This window comes from Mchenga conophoros, linkage group LG3, assembly GCF_057382185.1.
Source record: "Mchenga conophoros isolate Kocher_MC1m ecotype Shallow Benthic linkage group LG3, M_conophoros_male_GT1.1, whole genome shotgun sequence".
Taxonomy (NCBI): Eukaryota; Metazoa; Chordata; class Actinopteri; order Cichliformes; family Cichlidae; genus Mchenga; species Mchenga conophoros.
Window position 1 is genome coordinate 40,475,308 of NC_140528.1, and position 27,627 is coordinate 40,502,934.

Here is a 27,627-nt window from a genome sequence, read left to right on the forward strand (position 1 = left end):
GGGGGAGTGTCGGATTTGGGGGATTTTAGCACGCTTGTAGTGAAGCAGTGACACTGAAGGTCTTCTGTAACACTCAGTTTTACCAGTAGGTGGCAGCACATTTACAATGCGTTCAATAGTAGTATTCGTATAGTATACTACTATTGAATTGAATAGTAGTATTAGTATTCAATTATGAACAAATAAAATATAACACTGCTGACATAAACAGTTTTACAATCCTCAAACAAACAGCTGTAAAAACATCTGTCATAGACCAGGTTAACCCACGGCTGTGTCTGACAAACACAGAAATACCAAATTTTGAGGTTATAATAATTTAAAAATGTAAAAAAAGATTATAGCGGTTAATTTTCTTATTTCTCTTACAATTAAATAATTAGTTAATGTGAATCCATTTTTTATTTCATCATAGCTACTGTTCGGTTTCTGGGTTAGTTCACTCTATAGACACTCAGCACTTCACTTGAACGTTTCCGTGCACTTTGTATACACTGAATGTTGCTTCTGTTGTGGTTTGATGTTTATTCTTTGTTTTCTGCAGTGAAACGGGGCGAGGATTGGTTAGCCACAACCAAACCGGAAGAAGTCAAATTTTCCATCTGCAACTTGGTGAAACCCACAGAACCACACGAGGAAAACAAATGTGAACAAAAGTTTATTAAGCTGACATAACCATGTCAGCAAAGGCCAGAAAACATAAATAATATATACAACAGAAAAGTTACTGAGAACATAAAACATGATTTGCATGAAAATACACACTTAAACTCAAGTTGAAATTTAAGAATTGATTTTTAAATCATATGTGTCTAAATTAACAAGAAAAAGATGTCAAACATATAAAAATATTTTGAACATGTGGATGTCCTCTGGTCTGAGGTGCTGTGGGACCAGTTAGAGACCAGCAGCTGGACGTCAGTGGTTGGACTGGTGGACTACTTCAGTAAAGAGTAGATGACGTCTGGCTCAGGTTTAAAGTCTGAACACAAACACACACAGTTCAAACATCATGAAATATGATTACAAGCTTTGCTGTTCAACCAAAACTTTAATCTCCACCTCTCTGCGTCACACAGTTCAGATTTTACTGAGAACTACCTCAGACACAAATCACAGAGCTTCTGTACCGCCCACGCTGTAGCTACTTTCTGAAATTCACACCAGTCAAATCTGCAACCCACAAAGCTGAAACGTTTGCATCAAATACATTCAGTGACGTTAAAAGTCAAATCTTTTGCTGCTTCCAGCTTCTCACAGAATATTTTTCAGACAAACAGCAATCCATAAAAACAGGAACCATGAAATATTGTCTCTGTTCACTACTGGATGTTGTTTTGATAGACTTGGGTACATATTTAGTTGTTGTCTTATCTGTGAATTGTGGCTTTGCTGCAAGATTTAGCCACATTTCATACCTAGAAAAGACAGCGTGTGATAGACTGGATACCTCTCCAGGGTATACCTCACGAGGATACAACCCATTTTGGGTAAGCTCCAGCGCCCCACGTGACTAATTTAGATAAGCAGCTAAGAAAATGGATAGATTGATGGGTCTAGCAAAATATTTCAAGAAAACATTGGACCAATTAGTTGTTGTGCTCTGCCGGCACAGAAACAGCATTCACTCTCTGTCTACGTGGGATGTTCACTGGGTGAGAGAGCAGTGAGGTTTCAGAGACTAAAGGTGAGCAGTAGTGCACAGTGGTTGTGTAGCAGGGAAGTGAGGCGTGGGTGTGTAAATTCTGACCCAGAAATTTTTAAACTGAAAAAAAAAACTAGGATCTAAAATTTAACCTCAGCTACTGTGAGCTACAGATGTTGAGAAAAAAACGCTTCTACTGGATCAAAAGCTGCAGATAGATTTAAAAGAACATGCACATGCATTTATTGTAGGCAGTTAGTGTTAAACTGTCATAATATGGAAATGCAGTAGTTAGTAAGTACATAGTGTATGTGGCTTGCTACAGCTAATGCTCTGAAGGAAGTATATTGATAGAGACACACTGTTATTGGCTTTAAGTTTGGCTGTAATTTATGGTATGATTGATGGGAAACTGTCTGTCTTTGACTCTACAGGACAGGATAATAGATACACAATCTCCAAACTCTTCTCATTGCTTATTTCCAGAGCAGCTTTGCAAGACTCAAAGTTAAACGTAATGACCATCAATCATGTTCTGTTTGGAGTTCCATGTTTTTCTTGCTTCCGAGGGTAAAGATGGTCATGAGAAAGACAGTGGATCAGCCCAAAACCACACAGGAGTAGCTTGTTAATGATCTGAAGGCAGTTAGGACCACAGTCACCAAGAACAACACTGGTAACACATTACACCAGGATGTATTTAACTCTTTCACAATCCACATGGTTCCCCTGCTCAAAAAGGCCAATGTTCAGGCTGTCTTAGGTTTACCAGTGAACACTGAAATTTTTCAAAGAAGAAGAAACCAAAATCAACTTTCTGGCATTAACTCAAGTTGCTGTGTTTGGAGGAAGAGAAATGCCGAGTATGATCCAAAGAGGTGGTAGCATTACGATTTGGGCCTGTGTTTCTGCTAAGGATACAGAACAACGTCAATGGATGCTACCCTCTAGAGCAACATCTTGGAAGCGAAGAGAACCTAGGAAGAGAATCTCTATGCCTGACCGATCTTCAGCCAGAACACTGAAGATCGGTCAGGCATCGGTTTTCCAGCGTTTCAGTTACCCAAAACAAACAAGAAAGGCAAAAAAAAGGAATTGCAAAAGGTCATGGAGTGGCCTAGAACAGTTCTATTAAAAATCTGAGGAGGGAGCTGATGTTTTGAGGTGAAGCCAAGAAAACTAAAGGATTTAGAGGGTTTCAGTAAAGATGAGTGGGTCAAAGTCACTCCTGAGATGTGTGCAAACCTGGTGACTTATAACAAATAATTGCCCTTCCCAACAAGGATTTCTCCACCAACTGCTAAATCACGTTTTGATTGGGATCTAATACTTATTTCCTTCAATGACATGCAAATCCATTTATAACTTTAATAATATTAATTTGTCTATTCTTTTATTATTTTTGGTTGATATTATGTCTCTCTCCGTTAAAATTAAAACATAAAAAACATAGACTTCATTTATTTGTAAGTGAGCAAACTTACAAATTTAACAGAGAATCAAATAAATAATCCCCCCACTGTACATTCTGTTTTATACTTTAAATGTATAGTAAAAAACATTTTTCTTCCTCAAATGATGATAAAACTGTTTGATATCCTGAGCTTAATAAATGATTTAGTTAGCTTAGCTTATCTTAGCTTAGCTTAGCATGAACACCAGAACATAAAGAGTACCTCTTTTCCTTTTTGGTGTAACAGCTATTTGTCCATAATCGATGTCCTCAGTTCTCACTGCCGAATAGACTACAGCTGTGTCAGTCTCTGCAGGAAAACCCCCACACAGATAAACAAAAATTATATTTCAGGTACAATAGTATTCTTATATAGTTTGATCATGCAGAGATTAAGTTAGATCTTCTGCAACTAGCTGCAGGTTTTCACAGTTTTTTTCTTCTTTACACCTCTGCTGAGAAACAAGAATTAATTGCATAGAACTTGTAGGTGTTTGTGTGAAAAACAAGGTGCACAACCACAGAGATTGCACCTTCATCTCAGTGCAGTCTGACACACTTCACCACAGAGCACCAAACAAACAAGTTCTCACAGCATCAACACTGCCATTGGACAAACCAGAACTCAGTGTGGTGAAAAGTCCTTTCAGCTTCAGGCTAGAATCAACAACAGGAAGTAGATGTTGTGGTTAAACATGCAGAACTTGCTTCATTGCATTAAAGGACATTTGGTCTCTTCAGTCTGTTTCTTCAGACATTTTATTCTAACGACACATTCACGATGCTAACAACTTATGTTTGTGCCTAAACAAGACAGCAAGCACATCTGGGCATTTTACTCACATGTTCAGTTATGCCTAAAAGGTTGATTCTGTTCATTTGAATGTAGCGTTTTCGATTGGAGAAACGTTTCGTCACTTATCCAGGTGTCTCATAAACAGTACATTTGTACAATAATGTAACCTAGCCCACTGAATGAACATTGGGCTGGGAGGTCAGTTCCTTGATCATGACTAAAGAATTCACTTGGATGAGTGACGAAACGTTTCTCCCACAAAACATTATGTCCAGATGAACAGAATCAACCTTTTGGGATTTACTTACCTGGATGATTGAACATGCATCAAGAAATGTTCAGTTACGGCGCTGCCAACCATTACAACCTACCTCAAATCTGATCTATTTAAGGTGGACCTGAGCGTAGGCTATTAAGAAGTAAGAAACTAAGAAAACTGTTTCATATATGAACCCACAATGCTAAGATAGTTTATTCCTCATTTTCAGGAAATTATTTTTGGTGCTCTGAGAGCTGACACGGTTTTTGTGGAAATGTTTTTTTTTGTGATGACAGGATGTGAAAGCTGCAGAGAGGCAAGTCAGCTCTGCTTCCAGGTCTTGACTTTGGATAGAGATATGTTGGGTGTTTTGGTGAAGTTTTTAAATATTTTTATTTTTTATTAGCAGTGTTGTATGAATTCTGTTTGTTTGCATTTGACAGACCAGAACAGCATGAAAACATGAGGTATTAAAGTGTGCCTGAAAAAAATTATATCCGGGGTGAAAAAGACACAAATACTTGTTAAAAAGAGAAGACTAGCTTTTCCCTGAATGAATCCTGGCAATGGAAAATTTAACTTTTCCATTTAAATGAAATGTTCCTCTACAGTGTGCATGTATTGTTATTACTCATGTATCAGCCTGTGGGAGGTCTGCTGATTGTCCACAATACATTGTTTACCTGTTAGTTTGTTATCACAGAATGGGTTGAGTTCTATGAATTAACCATTAATTCATTCTTTTAGTTGGATGTCTAATGCATTTTTATTGTGTTCTATCTTATAGACCTCCAAGTTCAGCAGGATTTATTTCAAGTTAGTTCACAAATATTTAATCTTCCATGGTTAAAGTTGGAATTGGAAATTTTATTTTGCACAACGATGAATCACGTCAGCTGCCCAGACACATATTTTCTAAATATCACTGATTTATTTTAAGCTGCCTCTCACACTGATGGTAACAACAATATACCTTGTTGTTTTCTCAAAGGTATTTTTTGAACGTATCACAACTGTCATAAGGCAAGAGGCGGAATACATCCTGGACAGACTGTCAGGGTGATGTGTTACCTTGTGGGAACAATTTATTATCTTGGGTGCGTATAAGCTGGCTAATTGTAAGCTGGCTAATTGTAAGCTGGCTAATTGTAATTTCTAAACTCCAGGTGACTAACCAAACCAAAAAAAAAACATTATAGGACTCAATATTTCCATCTGCTGTTTGCCAATTAGTAAATATTAGCTTGCTACTTAACATTTTGGATATAATTAACAGACCTACTGACCATCAGTGCATTAGCGTTCTTATGTTAGCATGTAGATTAACTCAAAGCTTCAGTTCCTGTCCACAGAAGAGAACCATGATGGAGACAAAGAAGAGCAGCTGTACCTCTCGTCTTTGATCTGTTTTTCTTCTCTTTGATGACATCGTCAATTTTCACTGTTGAATAAACTGCATCTGTGTCAGACTCTGCACAATAAAAACACACAGAGGACATCAGTGCAGAACAGCTGAGAGCTGATCATTTAAATACAAATACAAACACAAATGCTGTAGAAATCTTCACTACAAAAAATTAACTTTTTCTATTCAAACAACAAAAGTTAAAAGTCCAAATTACTTTTACAACAATTTGAGTAATTTGACTAAATCCAATTGTTATTCTGTTTTTAAATTCAACAACTAAATCTAACACCATCTAAAGCGATGCGACACCTGCACCCTTTTTGTTAAACCTTCTTTTTCATCTTATACAGGATGCTGGATGATTGCAGAGCTGTTAGCTTCAGTCAACCACAGACCACAAGTAGACAATCTAGCACACACAACAACAACCTCGGAACCTTTTAGATTTAGACAAAGAAAATAAATAAAATTAAAAAAAATTAATGTTAATTTCAATATAATTGTAAAAAAGTAATTCCAAATTTCAAATCAGTAAGATGTTGGTTTTCTTCTCACAACTATACACATTATTCTACCTCTGACCATCTCTCACGTGCTTCATAAAGTTCTCATCCCTTATATGAATCATCGTTAATCACAGTCAGAAACAATCAGCAGCAAACAAACACCAAGTGAAACTCTTGGAGAGGTTCAGGTCAGAGAACATCGTATCCTTAAACACATACATTCCAAAAATGTTGCTGCATTGTGAAGCTTGACCAAAGTCTTCTTACAAGCTCTTGGGGTCCACGGGTCATTAATCTTGGGTTTAGAATTTTTGTGGGTTCAATAATTATTTTTGGCTTTGTGAAGGAAATTATGTTCTTTAACTATTTTAGTATTTAATCTTTGGAGTATAATTTAATACTTCCTAGTGTCTCTGAGTTTTTTGTTATCTGTGTTTCTAATTCTTAGCTAATTAAATGGTGTTAGTTAATCGTGTGTCCGTGTTTGTTTACTGTTGTTCTGTGTCTAGTGTGTAGGTTTGAGTCCTTTTTTTACATCTTAGGCTCAGTTTCCTGTTTTATTTGCAAACCTTTATTTTGTATGTGTTGTCTTCAGTTTCGCTTCTCTTTTTGTGTATTTATAGTGCTCTCTTCCCTCTTGTCATTGCCACATCACACTGTTACGATCATTCTGTTACTGCTGTACTGTTTCTGTCCATGTTTAAGCTCCTGTTCTACGTGTCCTAACGCCAGTGAGCTTTAGTTTTTTTTCTTTTTGGACTTTCCCATTTGGATTTGTGTTTTGCTACCTCATCAGTTTAACATAGGTTAATATAGGTGTTTTGAAGCTCCTGTCTATACAAATACAGAGACAAACCTTTATTTTCAATAAGACATAAAAACGGCATGTCTAAAATCTTCAGTTGGGGAATTTGCTTCAAAATAGAACTATACAGCAGAGTCAAATTACATCACACCCTCAATTCCAGTAGAATGAAGAGGAAATGCCAAAACTGCAGTTTTGGCATTTCGTACAGTGAGAATGTCTCCATAGATGTGTTAAAATGTCCAACTTTACAACAGAAATAGTTGTAAGAAACAGAAATTAGACCTCTCTACACTGAATCATACGTGTTATTAATCTCTGGCTCTCTTCCACGGCATGTCTTTTGGTTTCTTCCTGTTAAAAGGGAGTTTCTCCTTCCCACGCTCTCCAAAGTGCTTCCTCATAGGGGGTCATATGATTGCTGGTTTTTTCTCTGTATGTATCATTGTGGGGTCTACCTTACAATATAAAACAAATTGAGGCGACTATTTTTGTAATTTAGGTAAATAAAATAAAATTGAAAGTATGCGTCATTAGAGCTATAGCTCTTAGCTGTCTGTGCTTCACCTCAACTAACTGGAGTCATTGAACTAGAAATCTGAACCATAATTGTACAGCTGGAGCTTTTTAATATTTCGTAATGCAATCACCTGACCAGCAATAATGCTGCTGTTGATCCAAGTAGTTTATGTTCCAGTTTTCATGGGTATAATTCTAGGATTTTATCTCCATGTTAGTGTTCTCATTTAATAAAAATATATTTCAAACAATTCATCAAAAAAAGGAAAAAAAATACCTCTGTTATGTTTGGTTGTCTGTTTGGATGTTTTAACATAACTGTACGTGATGTCATCTGCAATGCATTCTTCTTGAGCTTTTTCTTGTTGAGCTGAAATGATCGAAATTTAACAGCAAAATAAAATTCTGTAATTGAACTGCTAATCAAAGAAATTCTACATTTGTAATATGTAACAAACAGGAGTTACTTTCAGTATGAATACAAAACAAATTTAATAACTGCCGAGATTATGTCCTGAAGGTAAACCACACATCTGAAATGCAATTTTCTGGGTTTCACCTTCAGGTTTCCTGTGGACACATCGTCTCACCAGCAGAACCAGTAACACCAGTAGAACCAAAACACAGACTGATCCAACAGACGACAACACAGAGAGAACAGGAGCGGAGATAGATTTAGGAGGAGGTGTGGATGTAGGTGGAGGTGTGGATGTAGGTGGAGGTGTGGTGGTGTGTTCCCCTAAAATAAAGCAAACACAGTCATTAAGTTGTCGTCACATTGTGAATGTTGAAAGCTGCAGAAACACAGACAGGTGAGTGTGTCACCTGTGACAGTGATCCAGCTGGAATTAGACTCTCCATGACCGCTGATGTCACACTTGTAGAGGCCTTCATCAGACCTGGAAACATGCTGGATGGTCATGTGACCTGTTGACTCATTCCCAATGAAGATGCCATCTTTATAGAAAGCAGCTGGGAGGTTGGAGGGAGTGGTCTTTGTTTTACAGAGCAGAGTGACGTCATCTCCCTCCATCACAGGGAGGACAGGACTCTGCAGGATCACTGATCCACCTCAACACAGAGACAAACTACAGCATTTCATCCATTTACACACAGCTTCATCAACACTAACTCCACACACTCAGCTTACCAGTGACTGTCAGGTTAACCATGTTACTGATGGGACCCTCTCTGGACTCACACCAGTAAACTCCACTGTCCCATGTGGTGGTGTAGGTGATGCTACAGGAGGAACCAGTTGGTTTTCCCCACCCATCTGTACACTGACTCCTGTGTTGTTTGCTTGTGTTTCTCCTCAGAGTCCATCCAGCAGAGCTGTCGTCCTCCTCACAGCTCAGAGACACAAAGTCTCTTTTAAAGAACTGAGAGCTGCTGGGACTCACAGTCAGACGAGCTGTGAGGGTTACAATGAGAAAAATACATTTGAAGACAAATAAATAAATAAAGATATTGGATTTGTTATACTTTTGTCAAAACTGTTATAATTCTCTAATGAATCCTTCATTTCATCAGTTTATATGATATATCCACTGTGAAACATGAACTCAATCAGGTCATATCAGTGAGCATTTCTCAGGTTTAAACTGTGACAGAAGAAGGTTACTGACCTTGGTTTGTTGTGCAGCTCAGCAGTGAGATCAGAACTAAAGAGAAATGACACTCAGGTTGATTTGAGGTGAACATAGCGAACAACTCCACACAAACAGCACCAACAACTGTGCCTCTACGAGGCCTCTGTATTATTACTTTTTTTGTTAATGGTTACATTCTTTCTTAGCAACATTTCACACCATATCCAAAGATTTCTGGAGTAATTGTTTTACTGGAATAAGATAACAACTCTTCATTCTCCTCATAAAAAACTGGGTACACAAGACTAAATTTTAATTAAAACATAACACCAACTGTGGCCATCAGTGTCAGCTTATAGACCTTCTTGGTGTCAGATGTAGTCTTGAGCAGTCTTGTAGGAATGGGCTCTAAAAGACGCATTGATGGTTTGGAGGATGTAATTACTGAACTCAAAAATATCACTTGGAGAAAAATTGTCTAAATAGATACCAGTGGTGTTGAAAGTAGCTATAGTACATTTATTTTTGAACAACTCCATGAAGTTACTAGATAACATTAAAGAAATGGTATCAAAGAAATGGAAATCAAGAGAGCGCTGACTTTTTGTCAGCCTGACTACAGTCATACAATTTCTGGTTGTTCTTATTTTCTTTAAATCTTTCTATAACCAAGATGTGCAGTAAGATGTTTTAACTTTATTGATGACTTGTTTGTTTGTTTGTAAATAAAGCAGCAAACTACTTTTGCAGGCTAAATGGTGATCTTCCAAATTATGGCCTGTATTTATATAGCGCTTTACTAGTCCCTGAGGACCCCAAAGCGCTTTACACATCCAGTCATTGACACACTGGTGATGGCAAGCTACATTGTAGCCACAGCCACCCTGGGGCGCACTGACAGAGGCGAGGCTGCCGGACACTGGCGCCACCGGGCCCTTTGACCACCACCAGTAGGCAACGGGTGAAGTGTCTTGCCCAAGGACACAACGACCGAGACTGTCCAAGCCGGGGCTCGAACCGGCAACCTTCCGATTACAAGGCGAACTCCCAACTCTTGAGCCACGATCGTGAGCCACGTGAGATTAGTGAGACACCACTTCCTCTCCAGCGCACACATTATCTGTTTTAAGTTGCACATTTGAGTCAAGTACTTCTAAATTTGAGGCTTTCTTTTCACAGGAGCTACAGTATCCAGAGTCATATATAATAAGGAAGTAAATGTAAGATCAACGACTATTGTTGCAGTAGCCTTCAGGTAGCTGCTCTTCTCTGTGTGGCTACAAAGCTTTGAAGAAAATAACATAATTGAATGAAAACTCTCACAAAGAGATCTACTGTGATGAAATCTGTTCAGCTTTTCACTGCCTGCTGTGTTTCCTCGACTCCTGAGCAAAGATAAAGAGTCAGTTCAGACCTGCAGTTGGTCCTCGTGGTGTTTGAACTTGAATTCAGCCTGATTTGTTTTTCATGTCTTCTCCTCCATCATCAGTTATCAGGAGAGCAGACAGTCAAAGTACAAGAATTCAAACAAACACAGAGATTCTACTTACAGAGCAGACACAGCACAGATGTTTCTTTCATCGTCCTTCTCACTCATTTGAGCTTTTTTTCATTTCTGTCACTGACACCAACTAAAGCCCGCCCTCTTCCTCTGAGCACCAGCTTTCTATTGGTTCAAACACAGAGGTGGGGGACTCACTTTTTCTAATTACTAAAGAGACATCATCATCGAAGCCTTTTCATAAAATATGAGTTGCAACTTTTTGTCTGTTTTCCCAAAATACTTTAAAATAAAACATTCGTTGGTTAACCAAATGAAAACAAAGTAAAAAAAAAAAAAACCCAAAACAAAACAAAGAAAGTTCAAATGTCCTCTGCTCTCAGTGATCTGTAGTTTGATTGATGAACAAATCCATGTCCATGTAGTTACGTCCCCCTCAGTGAGAGAGGCAGATATGAGTTGAAACACAGGAATCAAACCAGGGACGCTGCTGTTATGGAGCTGAACTGGAACCATTCAGACACTGAGGCCCTCTGAACACATTTTAGTTACAGCTGTGCAGAGACACACTGATGACTGACTGGAACACTATGATTCACATTTTACATGAACACCATCCTCACACATGGTTTATATATGACCACTAGAGGGAGATGTTGGACTTTAAATACTAACATGGATACAAGAAGATCATACGTGATGCTTTTATATCTTTTTGATGTTCTTTTTAATCTTTTAAATTGTTTAAACAGCTAAAACTGTCAACTTCCTGGCCAACTAACACTTATAATGTTTCTGTTGGTATTTTTCGAATGCAATAACCCTATTAATAACAATAATTTTATAACGGTATGTATACAAAATGCGACACTTCCTGTGAATGTATAATAAAAGGGCAGAGCAACTGAATCTGATGAGTTCCAGGCCTTAGAAACATAGTTGAGGTGAAGCAGTATGGACGGTGTATCAGAGGCTGCAATGTCAGAAGAAGCTAAGGTAATGTGATGGATTTTCACTGTTTGACTTTTAAAAGGTCAAAGGTCAAACCTAAGACTGAAAATCCATGTTCACTTTCTGATTTGTTTTTGTTTCTCCAGTTAAAACATTTATGTTGTGTTGAAATCACAGAGGATATCCTAGAGTAAAGCATTAGAGCAGGAACATCACTTAAATTTATTCACAGAAGCTTTAAAGAAGATTTCGACTCCGCCAACAATCCTCCATCTTCTTTTTTTTATACAGTTAGGTCCATAAAAATTTAGACAGAGAGAACATTTTTTTCTAATTTTTGGTTCTTTACATTACTCCAATTAATTTTAAATGAAACAACTCAGATGAAGTTTTTCAAATTTTCAGTTTTCATCTAGTGGGTTGAATGAAAAGATGCATAAAAATGTGAGGAACTAATGCATTTTTAACATAATCCCTTAATTTTAGGGTCTCAAAAGTAATTGGACAAATTAAATAACAGAAAATAATATGTTAATTCTTAATACTTGGTTGAAAACCCTTTTCTGACAACAACAGCTTTGAAGTCTTGATCTCATCAACATCACCAGATGTTGGGTTTCCTTCTTTTTAAAACTCTGCCTGGTCTTTACTGCAGCGACTTTCAGTTTCTGTTTGTTTGTGGGCTTTTCTGTCTGAAGTTTAGTCTTCAACAAATGAAATTAATTCCTAATTAGGTTAAGATCAGGTGACTGACTTGGCCATTTAAGAATATTCCACGTCTTCGCTTTCACAAACTCCCGGGTTGCTTTGATTGTGTGTTTTGGATCCTTATCCATCTGTATTATGAAACATCACCCGATCAATGTGATTACATTTAGCTGGATATGAGGAGACAGTATGTGTCTGAACACCTCAGAATTAATTTCCTTCTGTCCAGTGTCACATTCAAAAATAAACACTAGAGTCCAAGTGTCACTGGCAGCCATTATATGCCCATCACACCGTCTCTTCCGTGTCTTACAGACGAGGTATCCTTTATATCACGAGCTGTTCCATACCTTCTCCATACTTTTTTCTTGCCATCATTTTGGTAGAGGTTGATCTCGGTTTCATCTGTTCAAAGAATGTTTTGCTGAACTTTGCTGCCTTTGGTAAATCTTTTTAGTAAAGTCCAATCCAGCTTTTCTATTATTGAGGCCTGTAAGCGGCTTGCAGCTTTCAGTGAATCCTCTGTACTTACATCTATGCAGTCTTCTCTTTATGGTAGATTTATATATCAACATACGCCCCTCCTGAGGAGTGTTGTTCACTTGGTTGTTTGCTGTGAGGGGGTTTCTGTTCACCGTGGAAATGATTTGTAATCATCAACCACTGTTGTCTTTCATGGATATCCGGGTCTTTTTGTGTTGCTAAGCTCACCAGTGCTCTTTCTTTCTTAGGACGTATCAAACTGTAGATTATGCCCATCCTAATATTGTAGCAGTTACCAGGATTGTTGGGGGGTTTTTTTCCTGTTTTTTGCAGCTTGTTTCACCTGCACGGAAAGCTCCTTTGACTGCATGTTGTCTGTTCACAGCAACATCTTCCAAATGCAAACACCACGCCCCAAATCAACTATAGGGTTGGGACCTAACTGCAGGCACAGACTCAAAACCTAGTCATCTCCCAATCTCCTGCAGTTAACCAGGATTCTTTGAATGTTATTCTTTGTAATGTTTGTTCTTCCAGGGAAAACAGTGATTTTATTCTTTTACTGGTTTACTGCTTTCAGCTCAAATAGAATCGGCATCCACAAGTTCAACAGGCCAATAAAACAACACAAACAATCAATGAAGACTAAAACATTTTGTACCAATGTTTGATAAACTTTATTAGGAATAAACAAACAAAAAAAAAGGCAAAAGTGAAATAAATAAACAATATGTAAACAAGTTTTGGAATATTTAAAGTAACAAACAAACAGACTCAAAAGTTAAAGCTTCAGAGATAAGAGGCAACATCTGACTCTGCAGCTACTTGGAAAATATTTCTGTCTTTGGTTTTATAACCCAGTTTCCTAATCACTTAATTACAGGTAGCAAATTGATCCTGAACATTATTTAACAGATTATCTATCGTCTATAATCCACAGAGCTTCATATTGTTTGTGTTCTGTGTCTGTAATTACTCTGTAACAGCTGATCTCTATACGAGGATTAGTTTGCTTGTCACAAATAACTTTCACTTATTTCCTGCAGTCTATAGTTCTTCTACCTGAACCATTTCAGAGAGGTTTTTTTTTCTTGTTTGGCAAGACACTTAACGGTGACAATCGTTCATGCAACTTCACAGCTGAACCAGTACTGTGTCTGAACATAGCAGACAACTTAGGCACTTTGTTATTAGTAGCCAGTCACAAAAGCACACAGTTTGTTACCAAAAATAACAGTTTTATAGGCATAAAGTAATATATTTGCACCAGCAAACGGATTCCCAAAAAGCTGTTAGCTATAAACTAGGTGGATCTCAGCATGATGTGAAGTGTGTCCTTAAAATTATCGAGGAAACTGGACAGGAGGACAAAAGAAGAGGCAGCAGGTCTGTTTCTGAAAGCCACTTAAGAACCAGAAACAATTCCAGCAAAGACCTGAGATGCATCTGGACCTTCAGCTGATTCATTTACTGGGCGCTGAAGTCTCATCACAATTCACATTTGAAAGTTTTGGTTTAAATATTCATCTCTTCAACTGTAAAACAGGATGGAGAGTCTGTCAAGGTTTGGAGCTGCATTTCAGCCAGTAGTGTAGTAGTAGCGGTGCTGTTAAAACTGATGGAATAATGATCGAATAAACATACAATTATAATTTGATCCACGATGCATCTAGAATGAATGAATCTGACTGGAAACAAATTCATTACTCAGCATAACAATGATCTCAAACACACTGCAAATGCAGTAACTGAATCAGTCATGGATCGGCCTCCCAGAGCTCAACATTATTTAAGCAGTGTGGGATCATTTTGACAGAGAACGGAACAAAAAGGCAGAAACATCCAAAGAAAAGCTTTGAATATCCTGGAGAACTATTCCTGAAGACTACTGAAATACAGGAAAGCTGCCTGAGCGAGTTCAGGCTGTGCTGAAGAATAAAGGCAGTCATACTAAATACACTGTCAGCTTATTAGAACTGTACAAACTCTGGTTTCACCTTATCTGCTGTATTTATATGTGTGCTTGTTTCATTATATAGCTGCACCTACTTCCACTTTTCATAGCAAAATATAAAGAAATAAAACTTGGTTTAAAATGTTGCACAGCGTAATCTTACTACTGTTAAAAACTAACAATTATTATTATTTATAGTTTTACAAAATCCTGCTCAAAGGTTGAAATAAATTACATGTAAAATCTTAAACTTGATCTAATAGGCAGCATCTTATCTTATTAACCTAGAGAATAAAATGAATGTTTATTCTTGCAGGATGTCATCATGTAGAGTCTAAACCCACAGATTTTAAAGAATATCTGTGTTATTTTTTTAATTGTTGCCAGTCTCAGGCTGAAAGATCAGCAGCTCAATCTCTTTTGTCTTTGGGCGGTTTTACTTTCACCTAATTATTTGCTTCACTGTTATCTAAAAATATGCTCCATTTAATATGAATGAAACCTGACTCGGTTGTTTTTGTTATGTTTTCTGTAGATCAGAACTCCAAATTTCTTAGCAAAATATAAAACCAGTGGTGGAGATGCTGCAGGGTACTTTTCTACTGCTATTACTGCTAAGTATTATTATTATTTACAAATTTACAAAATACCGTAAGCCTAATATATTCTTACACTTACTAAAACAGTGTAGGCTTTAACATTTTAAACAAATAATACACAGCATATTGTGCTATTAACCTACTGAATTAAAATAAAAAGCTAGAATTTCAGTCTCAGTGATATTAAAAAAATATGTCTGTTTTAATAAATCTCTGCCAGTCTCAGGTTGACAGATCAGCAGCTCCTGGTTCTCAACCTGCTTGTATTTCTTTTTTTAATTTGCATATTGGGCAGTTGAACTCCATTCTGCATTTTACTTGATGTAGTGTAGTGATGCTTCTCTTACCAAACATCATCATCATCAAAAACACTAAAGACATTTCAAATATGCCGCAATTACTCAGGAGGCTAGTATGGATCCTGACTCTGCTGTTTATGTTTTCTGTAGATCAAACAACCAACAACAGCAGCAACAAGAAGCACAGCAGAAACTGACAGACCAACTATCAGTCCAACATGTCCATTCTCCTTCCCTCCGTCCTCCTTCCCTCCATCCTCTGTGTCTCCTCCTGGCTGACCTGCAGGTGAGAAACAGGTGTGAGGTGTCAGCTGTCAGGTAGGTGATGAGTGAAGAACAGAACAGAATCCATTTCCTCTTCAAACTGCTGTCAGACATTATCTACTGCACTCTGATCACATCACTCAGACCAGCTGCTTTCTACAAAGTCTCATCAACAACATCTTTAGAAACAAACATCAACAACCAGGAAGCAGCTTCACCTCTGATCACACACACACTCAACTCTACTCACTCACCTGGAGGAACGACACTTAGACTGATGATGCTGATGGGATTAGTATCTAAACTGGCTCTCTTCCTGCGTTTTGTCACTGTCTCAACACGACACTCGTATGTTCCAGCATCATTTATCGTCACATTCTTGAGAATCAAAGACACGTCTCCATCCTTCATCTGTTTGTCCTGCAGATCCACCCGGTTCTTAAAAGATGGATGCTGGTTGCCTGGATCCAACTGCTCATTCCGATAAAAAAGCACATATTCATCTCCCAGGTCTTCTCTGCTCCACTCTAAAACGATGATGATACTGTTGTTTGGAGCTCGACATGTCAGAGTGACGTCCTGCCCAGACTCAGCTCTGATGGTTTTCTGGTCTGAAAGAAAATGGTAAATGGCCTGTTTTTGTATAGTGCTTTAATTCGTCCCTAAGGACCCCAAAGTGCGTTACAGATTCAGTCACACACACATTCACACACTTGTGATGGCAAGCTATATTGTAGCCACAGCTGCCCTGGGGCGCACTGACAGAGGTGAAGAAAAAAAAAAAACAGAGCAAAGAGGTTAAAGTGCAACTGTTCACTTCTACAGCAGCCAATCAGAGGGAGGGTCAGACAAACACAAACAGGTTTGATAATCAGTACCATTTCTTGGCGCTGTGCCAAGTGATGTGTTATGTCTGAGAGGATGAAGACAAAGGGGGGAAATGCAGCTAATGCATAAAGTACCACTGCACAACACATCTGACATGAATCCACTTCTGCTGACACCAAAGATTGTTCCAGTTGAAAACTTAAAATTAAATGTCTCAGAACTTTGTCTCCTTACTACTGAGAGTTTGATAAAACTGTCAAAAAAATCCAGAAATCTTATATTTTGACAGGTTTAGAGTTACTTCTCATCTTTGGTGGTTAAAGCAGTGCTGATTTTAACGTAGGTGTAGGGATTCACCTACATCTTATCATCAGGCTTTGCATGCAGCACAACAAGAACAGGTGGACACTTCTGTATCAACTATATTAACTGCATCTGAAGCTGTGAATTTACAGCCAGCTACATCTACAATTCCTGTGGTCTTTACTCATCTTTTACTAGTGCAGCCTCTTCCTCCTGCTTCACCGCAGCCTCCAGCTACTGTTATGATGCCTCAAAATGCCAATCTATAGAACGTATGTGGATAAGTGTTCCCACTCAAACAATATTGCTTCATAATCGGCGGTAAGGAGAAGTCAAAAATCCAAGACTTTGTCAAATGTTTTTCTTTCTTTTTTTTTGCATTTTTCCCCCACAAACACAAGTTTAAGGGTGAGCATAATGGCACCTTCACCTGGTGTCTCCTGCTACACCGCAGTCAGAGTCATGGGCATCTTAACCCTGCCCCACCAGAGCAGCAGTAGAGTGAGCTCCTCAGATGTTGGCAGTCTACTCCACTGTCACATCCACCTGTTCATTATCCTGCACCATCATATGTACAGCACTCCTACCCAGCACCCTTTTCTGCAACTCCTTGCCTTCTCTCATCTAACCAGTATAATGGAGATGATAATTGCTTCATCATATGTGAGCCAAACTCCTGCAGTCTTTTTAATAGCTGATTTAGGTCGGTTCTATCCTGCAGTGTTCCAACAAGTCTTCACACACTAAGTTGGTTTTATGGTCCTACCATCCACTTTTTGGTTGAGGATGTAAAGTGCGGTTCTACAAGATCCTGACTGTACGTCATTGGAAGCCAGATGACGTAGGCCATTTCTAAATGCTCATTGGTTGGCAAATGAAAAAAAGTGATACCGGAGTTCACCGAGAACAAGAGAACCTAAAAAACTTCAAACATAAAAAAATAAAGCACGAAAAGCAAAGACAGTGACTGTAGCGATACTTGTCTTTGTTTTTAACACTCGGGAGCTTTTGGTATGTTAGCCTTAGCTCTGCTCCCCAGCTGGCTGACAGACCACAAACACCACGAGCAACAGACGTTACAGACCGATTAAAGCACAGAATCTGTGCACTGCCATCATTTCAACCACAGATCTCACTTTAGTCAGAAGGACAGTCCCCACAGTGGTACAGATAGCAAACATGCTAACTCTACGATAAAACAAGTAGACCCCACCCAGCCTCGTGATGCATTCACGGACACAAACAAATGGAATCGACATGAAACTAATTATTTGTGAAGTATTAGCACCACGTAAACGACAAAGATACCATTTTTTCCTTTTTTATCTCAGAGGGGAAAATTTTGGTTTATTAACCTCACCTGCCGAGACAAACACGAAGATGCCAAAAAACAGCAAAGTGGAGCAGAGTGACGCAGTTACAGCAGACATTTCCGTGTTCTTCTTTCTGATGATCGGACAAGTTTGTTCTAAATATGCTAGTCTGATGACATTTTCAGCGAATAACAGACTATGAGTTTTACAAAGTAACTACAGGAGATTCAATTTAAAGTTTAAGCAAGACAAAGATTATTTGAGCTTCAGCCGATCGTTTCAACTTCACACTTGCGATTCAGTACTCTTAAGGTAGTCGCATTTGAGTGACGTCAGATACATTGTGAGCTATAGAATCAGAAAGTGAGTTATAAGAAAAGAGGTGAAAACTAAAACAGCTCTGAGTGTTTCTTGAATGATCTCCCTAACCTCTCTGATCCATAAAAAATCGGCTCCATGCTGAAGACCAAAGGACTTTAAGATTGTTCCACTGTATAAAAATGTAAATATATAAAAATATATAAAAATGAATCCCTCAAACACTCTGACTGGCGTCCCATCTAACGTCTTAGAAAGGACTAGAAAGTTTCCACCCACATATTTGCTCATACAATCCAGGTAGCTTTAGCTTTCATATCTGATGAGGCACAGACAGAGGAACTGATCATATAAGATTAATATTAGATCCTATTGATTATTTACTTCTCATTTGAAATGATAGTTTTAAATAATTTTATAGTCTTTTCAAATTTCTACAAAACGTTTGATTCCATCAGAACTAAATTCTGTGCTTGATAGGTTTAGCTTTGGGGCATTTGTTCTGTAACACTATTAAGAAATGTACACAAATGTGAATTTCATTACAAAAATGAAGACTTTGTTTTCTAAAGCAGGGGCACGTGTGCCACGCGAAGGCTTAATTGACGGCACAACATGCAGTGAAATAATCTGAGAAGGTGTATTTAAAATTCAGTATCTAAGGCTGGGCCACCAATGCACATCGCAAATTAGCTCCCACAGAGCTAATGACAATACAGCTAATGACTGCTCTTCTTAATGACAGTCTCTAAGCTATCAGCCTCACCTTCTTGTTTTACTTGTAATTGGCTAAAAATTACACACACGAGAGGGATGTAGCTAGCCAGTCCTGTGAAATATGGCGTTGAAGCGAGCAAAAATAGATAATTTTTTCTATGCCAATTTGGACGGAAGACTGGGGTTTTGTCCAACAGAAAGATCATCCTGTATGTGCCCTTTGCCTTGAGAGTGTTGTTTGCCAGACCTCCAGTGTGAAATGACATTTTGAGATGAAACATCAAAAACCTTCACGGATGAGGCAGAGAAAGTTGAATCAATTACATGTACTGTGTCAAGATATGAGAAGCAGGCTAGTGCTCTCTAAGTTTTTACAGCTGCAAAACATCATGGAACTCAAGTAAGTTTTCGTATTGCACACTGTATTGCTAAACATGGAAAGCCATTTACAGACGGAGAATTTGTTAAGGAGGCTTTTCTCTCAAGCTCAGAGGTGTTATTTATTGGGCTTCCAACAAAGATGCAGTTAAAGCAAGGATACAGCTACCTGCATCAGCCATTTGGAATTTCTTAAATGGGTTATGGAACAAAAAAGTTAGATAGTAGATGGTAGAGCAAAAAAAAACCAGCACTGAGCCGGAGGAACAGTTGGCTGTCTGTCAACACACTGGACGATCCTCGACCCAAATGAAGTCCGTTACTGGTGCCGACTGCAGTCCCATAACCATCAGACAGCATCTGAGACTGAAGGGCTTCAAAAACAAAAACGTCTTCAGAGGCCTCGTCTCATTGAATGCCACACAGCTGACCATTTGGGCTTTGCAAGAGAGTACCAAACATGGAACACTGAAAAGTGGACGAGAGTTTTATTCTCTGATGAGAAATGTCCTTATGGTTTTCAACATTACTAGCATGACATGCAGATCCCACCTGAGATGTTTTCTACATGCCACAGTGGAAGGTGGACGATAATAGTCTGGGTTGCTTTTTCCTTCAGTAGAACAATGGAGCTTCAGGAGGTGCAGGGACGTCATACGGCCGCAAATGTTGCAGAGAGCATCACTTTACCCGTTGCCTACTGGTGGTGGTCAGAGGGCCCGGTGGCGCCAGTGTCTGGCAGTCTCGCCTCTGTCAGTGCGCCCCAGGGTGGCTGTAGCTACAATGTAGCTGGGTTTTTTTAAACAGCAAAACACTACAGTAGACATAAAGAGCTGGATGGCCGCTAACTTTCTGCTTCTTAATTCAGATAAAACTTGTTATTGTACTCGGCCCTGAAAATCTTAGAAATATGGTATCTAACCAGATTCTTACTCTGGATGGCATTACCTTGGCCTCCAGTAATACTGTGAGGAACCTTGGAGTCATTTTTGACCAGGACATCGATGCACATATTAAACAAATATGTAAGACTGCTTTCTTCCATTTGCGCAACATCTCTAAAGTTAGAAATATCCTGTCTCAGAGTGACGCTGAAAAACTAGTTCATGTATTTATTACTTCCAGGCTGGACTACTGCAATTCATTATTATCAGGATGTCCAAAAAACTCCCTGAAAAGCCTTCAGCTAATCCAAAATGCTGCAGCAAGAGTCCTGACAGGGACTAGAAAGAGAGAGCATATTTCTCCTGTTTTGGCTTCCCTTCATTGGCTTCCTGTTAAATCCAGAATTGAATTCAAAATCCTGCTCCTCACATACAAGGTCTTAAATAATCAGGCCCCATCTTGTCTTAATGACTAAGCCTCCTGAACTATAGTTCAGGAGGCCATTACAGGCCATTACAGGCCTCCTGGATTCCCCCCTGAGATTCTCAGGCTCGCAGGCTTTTCAGTATTTTGGATTCTGTTCACCCTTCCTCAGTTCAGGATCTTCTAGACGTCTTGATTGTGCTTTTGGATTATTCTGGATTATCCACATTTCAATAAAATTTTTAAATTAAATTTCAGTTTAATCAAAAATTTAAATTATTATTACATATAATTAATGTAATGTAATGTATACAGCCCTGTATACATTACACTGTATACAGGGCTGGATGTAATGAAATGTTCTTAGGGTGGCAAAATCTAAACCATTTCTTTACACATGCAGCTTTTACAATGTGAAATATGCCTTAAAATGTAGCCAAGGATTCTGATTTTTTATACAACTATTTAAAACTCAGGGGCTGATCTACAGAGGTGGCATGGAGTGGTCTCTTGCTCCCCCTTAATTGACAACATTGTCACATACAAAACTACGGTGGCACTCGGGGTGGCAACATATCATTTTACTGTGGCACATGCTGCCTCTGTAGATGCGTCCCTGGCTGTATACTGATGCCTGAAACTACAACACATCACATTGACGCACACATTACACTTCTTTGTCTCTGTGCTGGAAACAACACCGCTGACCAAGCGGGTAAATCCACAGACACCACCAGACCTCGTGATGCCGTCACACAATCAGACAATATGATTGTCTGATTCAATATGAAACTCAGTGTTTGGGAAGTACCATGTAAACCAGACTGATGTTTATTCCTCTTTATCTCAGAGGGAAACACCGCTTGGTTTATAAACCTCACCTGCAGAGACAAACACGAGCAGAGCGACGCAGTTACAGGAAACATTTCCGTGTTTTTGTTTCTGCTGATCTGACTCTTAGTTTGTTCTAAAAGTCTGAGTCTGTTGGTATTTTCAGTGAATAACAACACTAGAGTTTTAAAACTGACTACATGAGGTTAACTTTGAAGCTTAAATAAAGCTGAAACATTTGTTTTTCAGCCACTCATTCAAACGCCACTGTAGAAGCCATATGAGTTGTTCCTTTTTTTGACTAAGTGGGTTGGTTTAAATGGACTCACTGTATTTGGTGCGGGGTGTGGGGCGTGTCTCATGGGTGTGGTAGATGATAAATGTGGTTGCACTCACCTGTTCACAGCACCTAATGTTGATGAGCAGAAAGGTAGGGTGAGCATGAGGCAAAACTTTCTGTTGAACGCAGCTTGAAAGATTTTGATGTGTTTTGACTGTAACTTGATGGTTTTTGTATATTAGTGCGCAAAGTTGTAATTTGGCATAGTAGTGATTTGCAGTTATTTGTTTGTGCAGTCTGTGCATTTGTTTAATAGTTAATCCCAGGTACTGATTTGTATATTGGACAGTTGCATGTGGAAATAAAGAAGCATAATAAAAGGAGCAAATGGTACAGAAGTGTATTTTATGTGTTTATTGTTGCGCGTCATCTGTGTCCTCATGTTTAGCCTGCCGCGGCCATAGGTTGGAGGAGCCGCAACAGCCACAGTTTCAATATCTCTTAAGGAAGTCGCATTAGAGTGACGTCTGTTACGCTGCGCTGTAGGACGACCATGAATAAGTGCGTCATAACTAAAGCGGTGAAATCTGAACCAGGTCTGAGTGTTTAACAGGTTTAGTTCTTGAATGATCTCCACAGAACAACACAAACATAACCTCTCTCATCATCAATCATCAGCTACATACTAAAGACCATCACCAGCCAAAGAACTTCAACATGACGTCACTGTATATTGTACTATGGACGAGGTGTTGTGCCCTTAAACAGGGGAAATAGTGAGGAGCGGTGAAAGAACGGCACAGACACGCAGCTCTCACTCTCACTCGTCTGTATTGAGTGAAGGAGGAGGGAACCCACCTACTGGAGCCCTGAGGCATTAACAATCGACGCACAATCAGCCCAGGCAAAACTTTCACTACTTATCTCCCTCTATATTCCCACTGCATATTCTTTTCAAAACAGTCAAAGCAACAAATAAAACATTAATAAAGGCATGACATGAAATGTAAGGAACAGAGATGTACAACTTCAAAACTAATCAAATTTATGATCCACCACAGAGGCAGCATTTAGCTGTAGCCTCCATAAAACCACAGACAACTTTGTCCACCACCTGCAGCTGCTGGAGTGCTTCCTTTAAGTCACGTGACTGTAATCAGAGTACATGAGAGTAACTGAGTACACCTCCTATTTTTTCTTCTTTATATTGTGTCAGATAAAGTCTGACAGCTTTTGGTTCTTAAGATGATGAAAAACATTGAATTCATTCAGGGGCGATTTTAGCACATTTTTGGGGGTGCTGACCCCAAAAATGAATCAAAGCACTCAAGACTTAATTTACGGTCAGTCATTGTTGTGAGTGCGCACGCCAGGCGCTGAGACACATTTTTACAGCCGTATTTCGAATATGACTATGAAAGGTGGAAGAGGAAGTAGTTCCTTCCAATGTAGACAATCTGAATGATATTTCCTTATTTCCTTTCCACTGTGTTGCACTTAATGATGAACTACAAATTTACCCTAAATTACTAAAATATCGATATTTTAATATGAGAATCGATTCTACAACATAAATTAATGGTATCGGAGGAATCGATATTTCAGTATTGATCCGCACATCACTTGCTGCCAGAGTGATGGTGGCTGACATGCAGCTGAGTGGAGGTGTAAGTGCCTAGCTTAAAACAGGACAAATTAGCTGCATTTAACCTTCTGTTACTCTTCATATAGTTAGGTAAGAGTCAGACCATGTTTCTTTTTAGCTGGAAAAACCTTACACCCAGGTAACCTGCAGTGCTGAAAACGTGTTTTCCAATGATATTTGCTACCCTACAATCCGTCCTACTCTGTAGTAAATTCAGAGACATTTGACCGTCCTGTTGCTCACATTGAAATGTATACAGCCTATTTAAAATCTAAAACTTAAAATTGCCCATAGCCTACTGTTGTCGGGCCCTGTATGTGGCATACAGTGTGGCATACATGTGGCATACGGGCATTGCCCGTAGTAAATGGAAGGAGAGAATCTGGTTATTTTGTCATTTGTGCCGATATTAAACCCAGGAGCCACATTCAGGTAAAAGTGTAAGGTACCTGAATTCAGGTAAAATTCAGGTAATCCCACAATTTAGACATTCACATTACTCACACTCTCATAACACATACATATAGGATCTTGAGGGTGGGCACAATACACGGAATCCAAAAGACCATCAGGGTGTACACCTCACCCCTGGCGTCGTTGCCCACCTCTCAATTTTAAATACACGTAGACATTGAGGGCTAGCAGGAGGGACTATGCGCTTACCTGCTGCTCTCTGGCAGGTAGCTCCATGCCCTCCTGGGTTTTAATTGCACCTTAGAACACACATGCATCAACACTACAATGAGCGGGTGGAGGGAGATTTGGAGTCTTCTCCCACCCCCATTCTCTGCGACCTGCTGGAGCGGGGGGGCTAGGAGGAGGAGTTGGCCGTCCGACTGCAGTCTGGAGTGTGGGGCCTCCCTGCTGCTGCGGAGTCGGGGCGGTCTGCCTCTCCCCACCGCAGGGAAAAGGGTAACACCACCTGGGTCTGGGTGCAGTTCCCCCCTCCAGGGGCAAGGGTACCTAGACCCGGTTCGTAGAGTACGCTTGGGGAGTGTGATTGTGTGTACAGCGTCTCTTTATGTCTGTCTCCACGTTGGTTGAGTGTGGAGTAAGTGCATATGAGAGCATGAGGGTGGGAATGGATGTTTGTGTCTGTGTGTGCCTGTATGTCTGTGTCTATATGTCAGGTTGGGTATCAGACGCCACCTCTCTGGGGACACCTCAGGCCCTCCAAGGTTTGGAGGCCTATCTCCACCTACCACCACTTCCCCTGCCAGTGGCGGACTCCCTCAGGTGTCGGTGCGTTGGTGGTTCTTTGTGTCTGGGGGTGGGCGTCCAGGTACACACCCGCTCACTGCTTGGTGGCTGCTTGTCGGGGCCTGGAGCCTGGGGCTCGCTCGGGCCACTTTGGAGGTGGGGTGCCCCCGGCCTCTCGGCCTGGGGCTCGGTCACTCAGGCACGGCTGGCTGCCAGCGGAGCTCACGGGCACGTCACTGCAACTCCCCCTGGCTTCTGCTCCGCGGCTGCTGAGTGAGCCCTCATCTGGGACTCTCCTCAGCTCTTTCTGGGACAGTGGCGCGGCTGCCCCTCTGTTGGTCTTCCTTGGTCTCTTGTGTTCTGGGGGCCTCTGGATGTCTGGAGTTTTGATCTCCTCCATACCTGTTTCATGCTCTGGAGGACGGGGCTGTGGCCCCCCCACACCCTCTAGCAGATCATTACATGAAGGAATCTTTTAAAAAAAACAAGCGCGTCCATGCTCACAGGTGTACACACGGGTGATCACACCCACAAACTACACCCTTTTTGGCTCCTACCTTAAAGCACACTGTGCGCTGTCGATCTTACGTGCTGCACAATAATGTTTAATATTTAGTATTTACTGTTATATTCACATAGATCATCACGATGATGTTGTTTATTATGTTGCTCTTTTTCTTTTTCTTCTGCTTGTTTTCTCTTTTTTTTCTCTCAACAGGTGATCCAGGTGATTGATATATGTATTTTTTGTCTCCTTATTTTGTTGTTTTTTGTTTCTTTGCCCTTCTCCCCCGTCCCTCTTCCCCGCTGTTTTTCTTTCCCTCTTTCTTTCTCCCCTTTCTTTTCCCCAGTCAAGTTTGTCCCGTATTTAGCAAATGAAAATAAAATAAACAAAAGGTGAAACAAATGGACCATCCCAGCCTTGCCGTAATGGTCCATTTGGTAAAGTAAATCCGTTGGGCATCTTTCTTTGCCTTTAGACAATAATTCTGATGGCAAAAGAGCCAAACGGGACAGGCAGAAAAAAAAAAGGTAAAAATGAAAGAACAAATGATCCATCAATAAAGGATAATGTTGGATCAGTGTTTCAATATTTATCTTTTATTAGATTTACATGTGGTTATGTTATTTGCCTTTTGGTTGAAAGTACACTGAGAGAGGACTTTTTCATTAGTGATCTTAATAATATTGTTTTTCATATTAATGTAAATTTTTTCATCTAATTGAATACAATCTATTTGTGTATGATTGTCAGTCCAAAGAGGGAGAGAGGACAGAGGGGAACATGAGGAGAAAGTACAAGTTCAGGACGAACCAGGTAAGGAAACAGACAGGGAATAGTGACGGGCAAAAAAAACTGTTTAACCGCTTGAGAGAGTTGACCACCAAAAGTGATTTGCCAACTTCAAGGTGAGGCGACATGGGTTAAAATAAAAGAAAAAAATCTGCAGAGCCATAGTAGTATTGTCAATAAAGATCTTTTCATACATTGTACCATAGGCAAAGTTGCCTCCATTTTTATAAGTTTTTTTTTTAATCAATATTTTGTGCATTTCAAGGACTCTATTTTTGGAGTGTATTTTTTATATATCTGTATTATATTATACATACACATTAAAAGTTAATCTCTGTCCAAAAAATGCACTCAGTTTACTTTTTACTCACTCTGAGCATCATTCATTATTCTCCCCAGTAATTAAGGTTAGGATATGTATTTATTCACCCCCAAAGCTCTGATCCTAGAATCGCCCCTGAATTCATTTAAGATGTGTTTTCAGATGGAACCAGCCAACAGTAAATCAAATGCTTCACACTAACTCCACATGACATTCACCTGTAACCAGCAAAGTGAAGCTTTAATCCTGGTTCAGATGGATTAACATGAACAATCTGTTAATCCACTGAAGCTCACAGACTTCAGTCAACCTGTCAGATTATCTAAAAGACTGAAAGACGTAATTTTAAACACTTACTGTTGTTCTGAAGGATCTCTGAAACCCTCCAACATTCTTCTGATCATCAGGATGGAAAAATAAAATCTTTCTACAGAAAGATTAAAAAAGGAAAACTTAAAAAAGAAACATGAACAATTATTATTCAAAAATTAAAAGAAAAGAAAAATCAAAAATATAAAATACAGCAAGTTGAAAGCTCAAAGTGGTTAAAGTGACCTCCTTAGCAAACAGCCACAGATCAAACTAACCCGTACATCCGTGTGTGTCATCCTGTTTTACACAACACACCCATCACCTGTGTGACACCAACATCTCCACCTCTAAGTAAACATATGTGAGGAAATGTTGCCACATATACAAAGTAACAGGAAGAGAACATGTTTCAATTAAACAGGCAGATGTGCAGAGACAAACTCGCAACACTCTGTTTATGAATTTAGATCAGCTCAGTCTCATGAATAAAAGTAAAAGGTTTTGATTTCCTCTGTAACATGTTAGGTCACGAATAAAACAAGAGCTTGAATTTGCAGGTAAAACTACACAAACTATATATAAATAAACCTGATGTAAGATATTATTTTAAAACCTGCCTTTAACTAAAAGGTGAAAAGCAGACATTATAAATAAAGTTGATCACATACTGAAAGCAGCAATAAAACCATCACATCTGATGGTGTTTTTACCTTCATCTGAACAAAGTCTCTCCTGATCTCTTCAGAATCATTAGATTTGTGTGTAAAAATCTTAATAAAGCTATAAATATGTTGAAAAGTAGAAAGAAACCACAGAAGCATATTTTTCTGTTTCCA

General features: G+C 39.3%; 2 protein-coding genes and 1 long non-coding RNA gene across 3 annotated transcripts in view; all 3 read right to left on the reverse strand.

Annotated features, from left to right (window-relative positions):
- Positions 1-694: 694 nt before the first annotated feature.
- On the reverse strand, positions 695-10,885 carry LOC146578642 (uncharacterized). The gene is made up of 9 exons (XM_085269167.1): positions 10,534-10,885; positions 9,020-9,055; positions 8,542-8,805; positions 8,217-8,462; positions 7,951-8,130; positions 7,669-7,761; positions 5,544-5,624; positions 3,322-3,408; positions 695-982 (listed from the first exon to the last, which is right to left on the reverse strand). The coding sequence occupies exons 1-9, from the start codon at positions 10,562-10,564 to the stop codon at positions 939-941; spliced, it is 1,062 nt and encodes a 353-aa protein (XP_085125293.1). The 5' UTR covers positions 10,565-10,885; the 3' UTR covers positions 695-938.
- Positions 10,886-13,279: 2,394 nt separating this feature from the next.
- LOC146578643 (junctional adhesion molecule B-like) lies at positions 13,280-18,597 on the reverse strand. The gene is made up of 3 exons (XM_085269073.1): positions 18,234-18,597; positions 15,997-16,353; positions 13,280-15,758 (listed from the first exon to the last, which is right to left on the reverse strand). The coding sequence occupies exons 1-3, from the start codon at positions 18,301-18,303 to the stop codon at positions 15,589-15,591; spliced, it is 597 nt and encodes a 198-aa protein (XP_085125199.1). The 5' UTR covers positions 18,304-18,597; the 3' UTR covers positions 13,280-15,588.
- The window catches only part of LOC146578644 (uncharacterized), a 51,698-nt gene continuing 37,350 nt past the window's right edge, over positions 13,280-27,627 (reverse strand). Inside the window, exon 2 of the long non-coding RNA XR_014891571.1 lies at positions 13,280-14,790. This is a non-coding gene — a long non-coding RNA (uncharacterized LOC146578644). The remainder of the gene's footprint in view (positions 14,791-27,627) is intronic.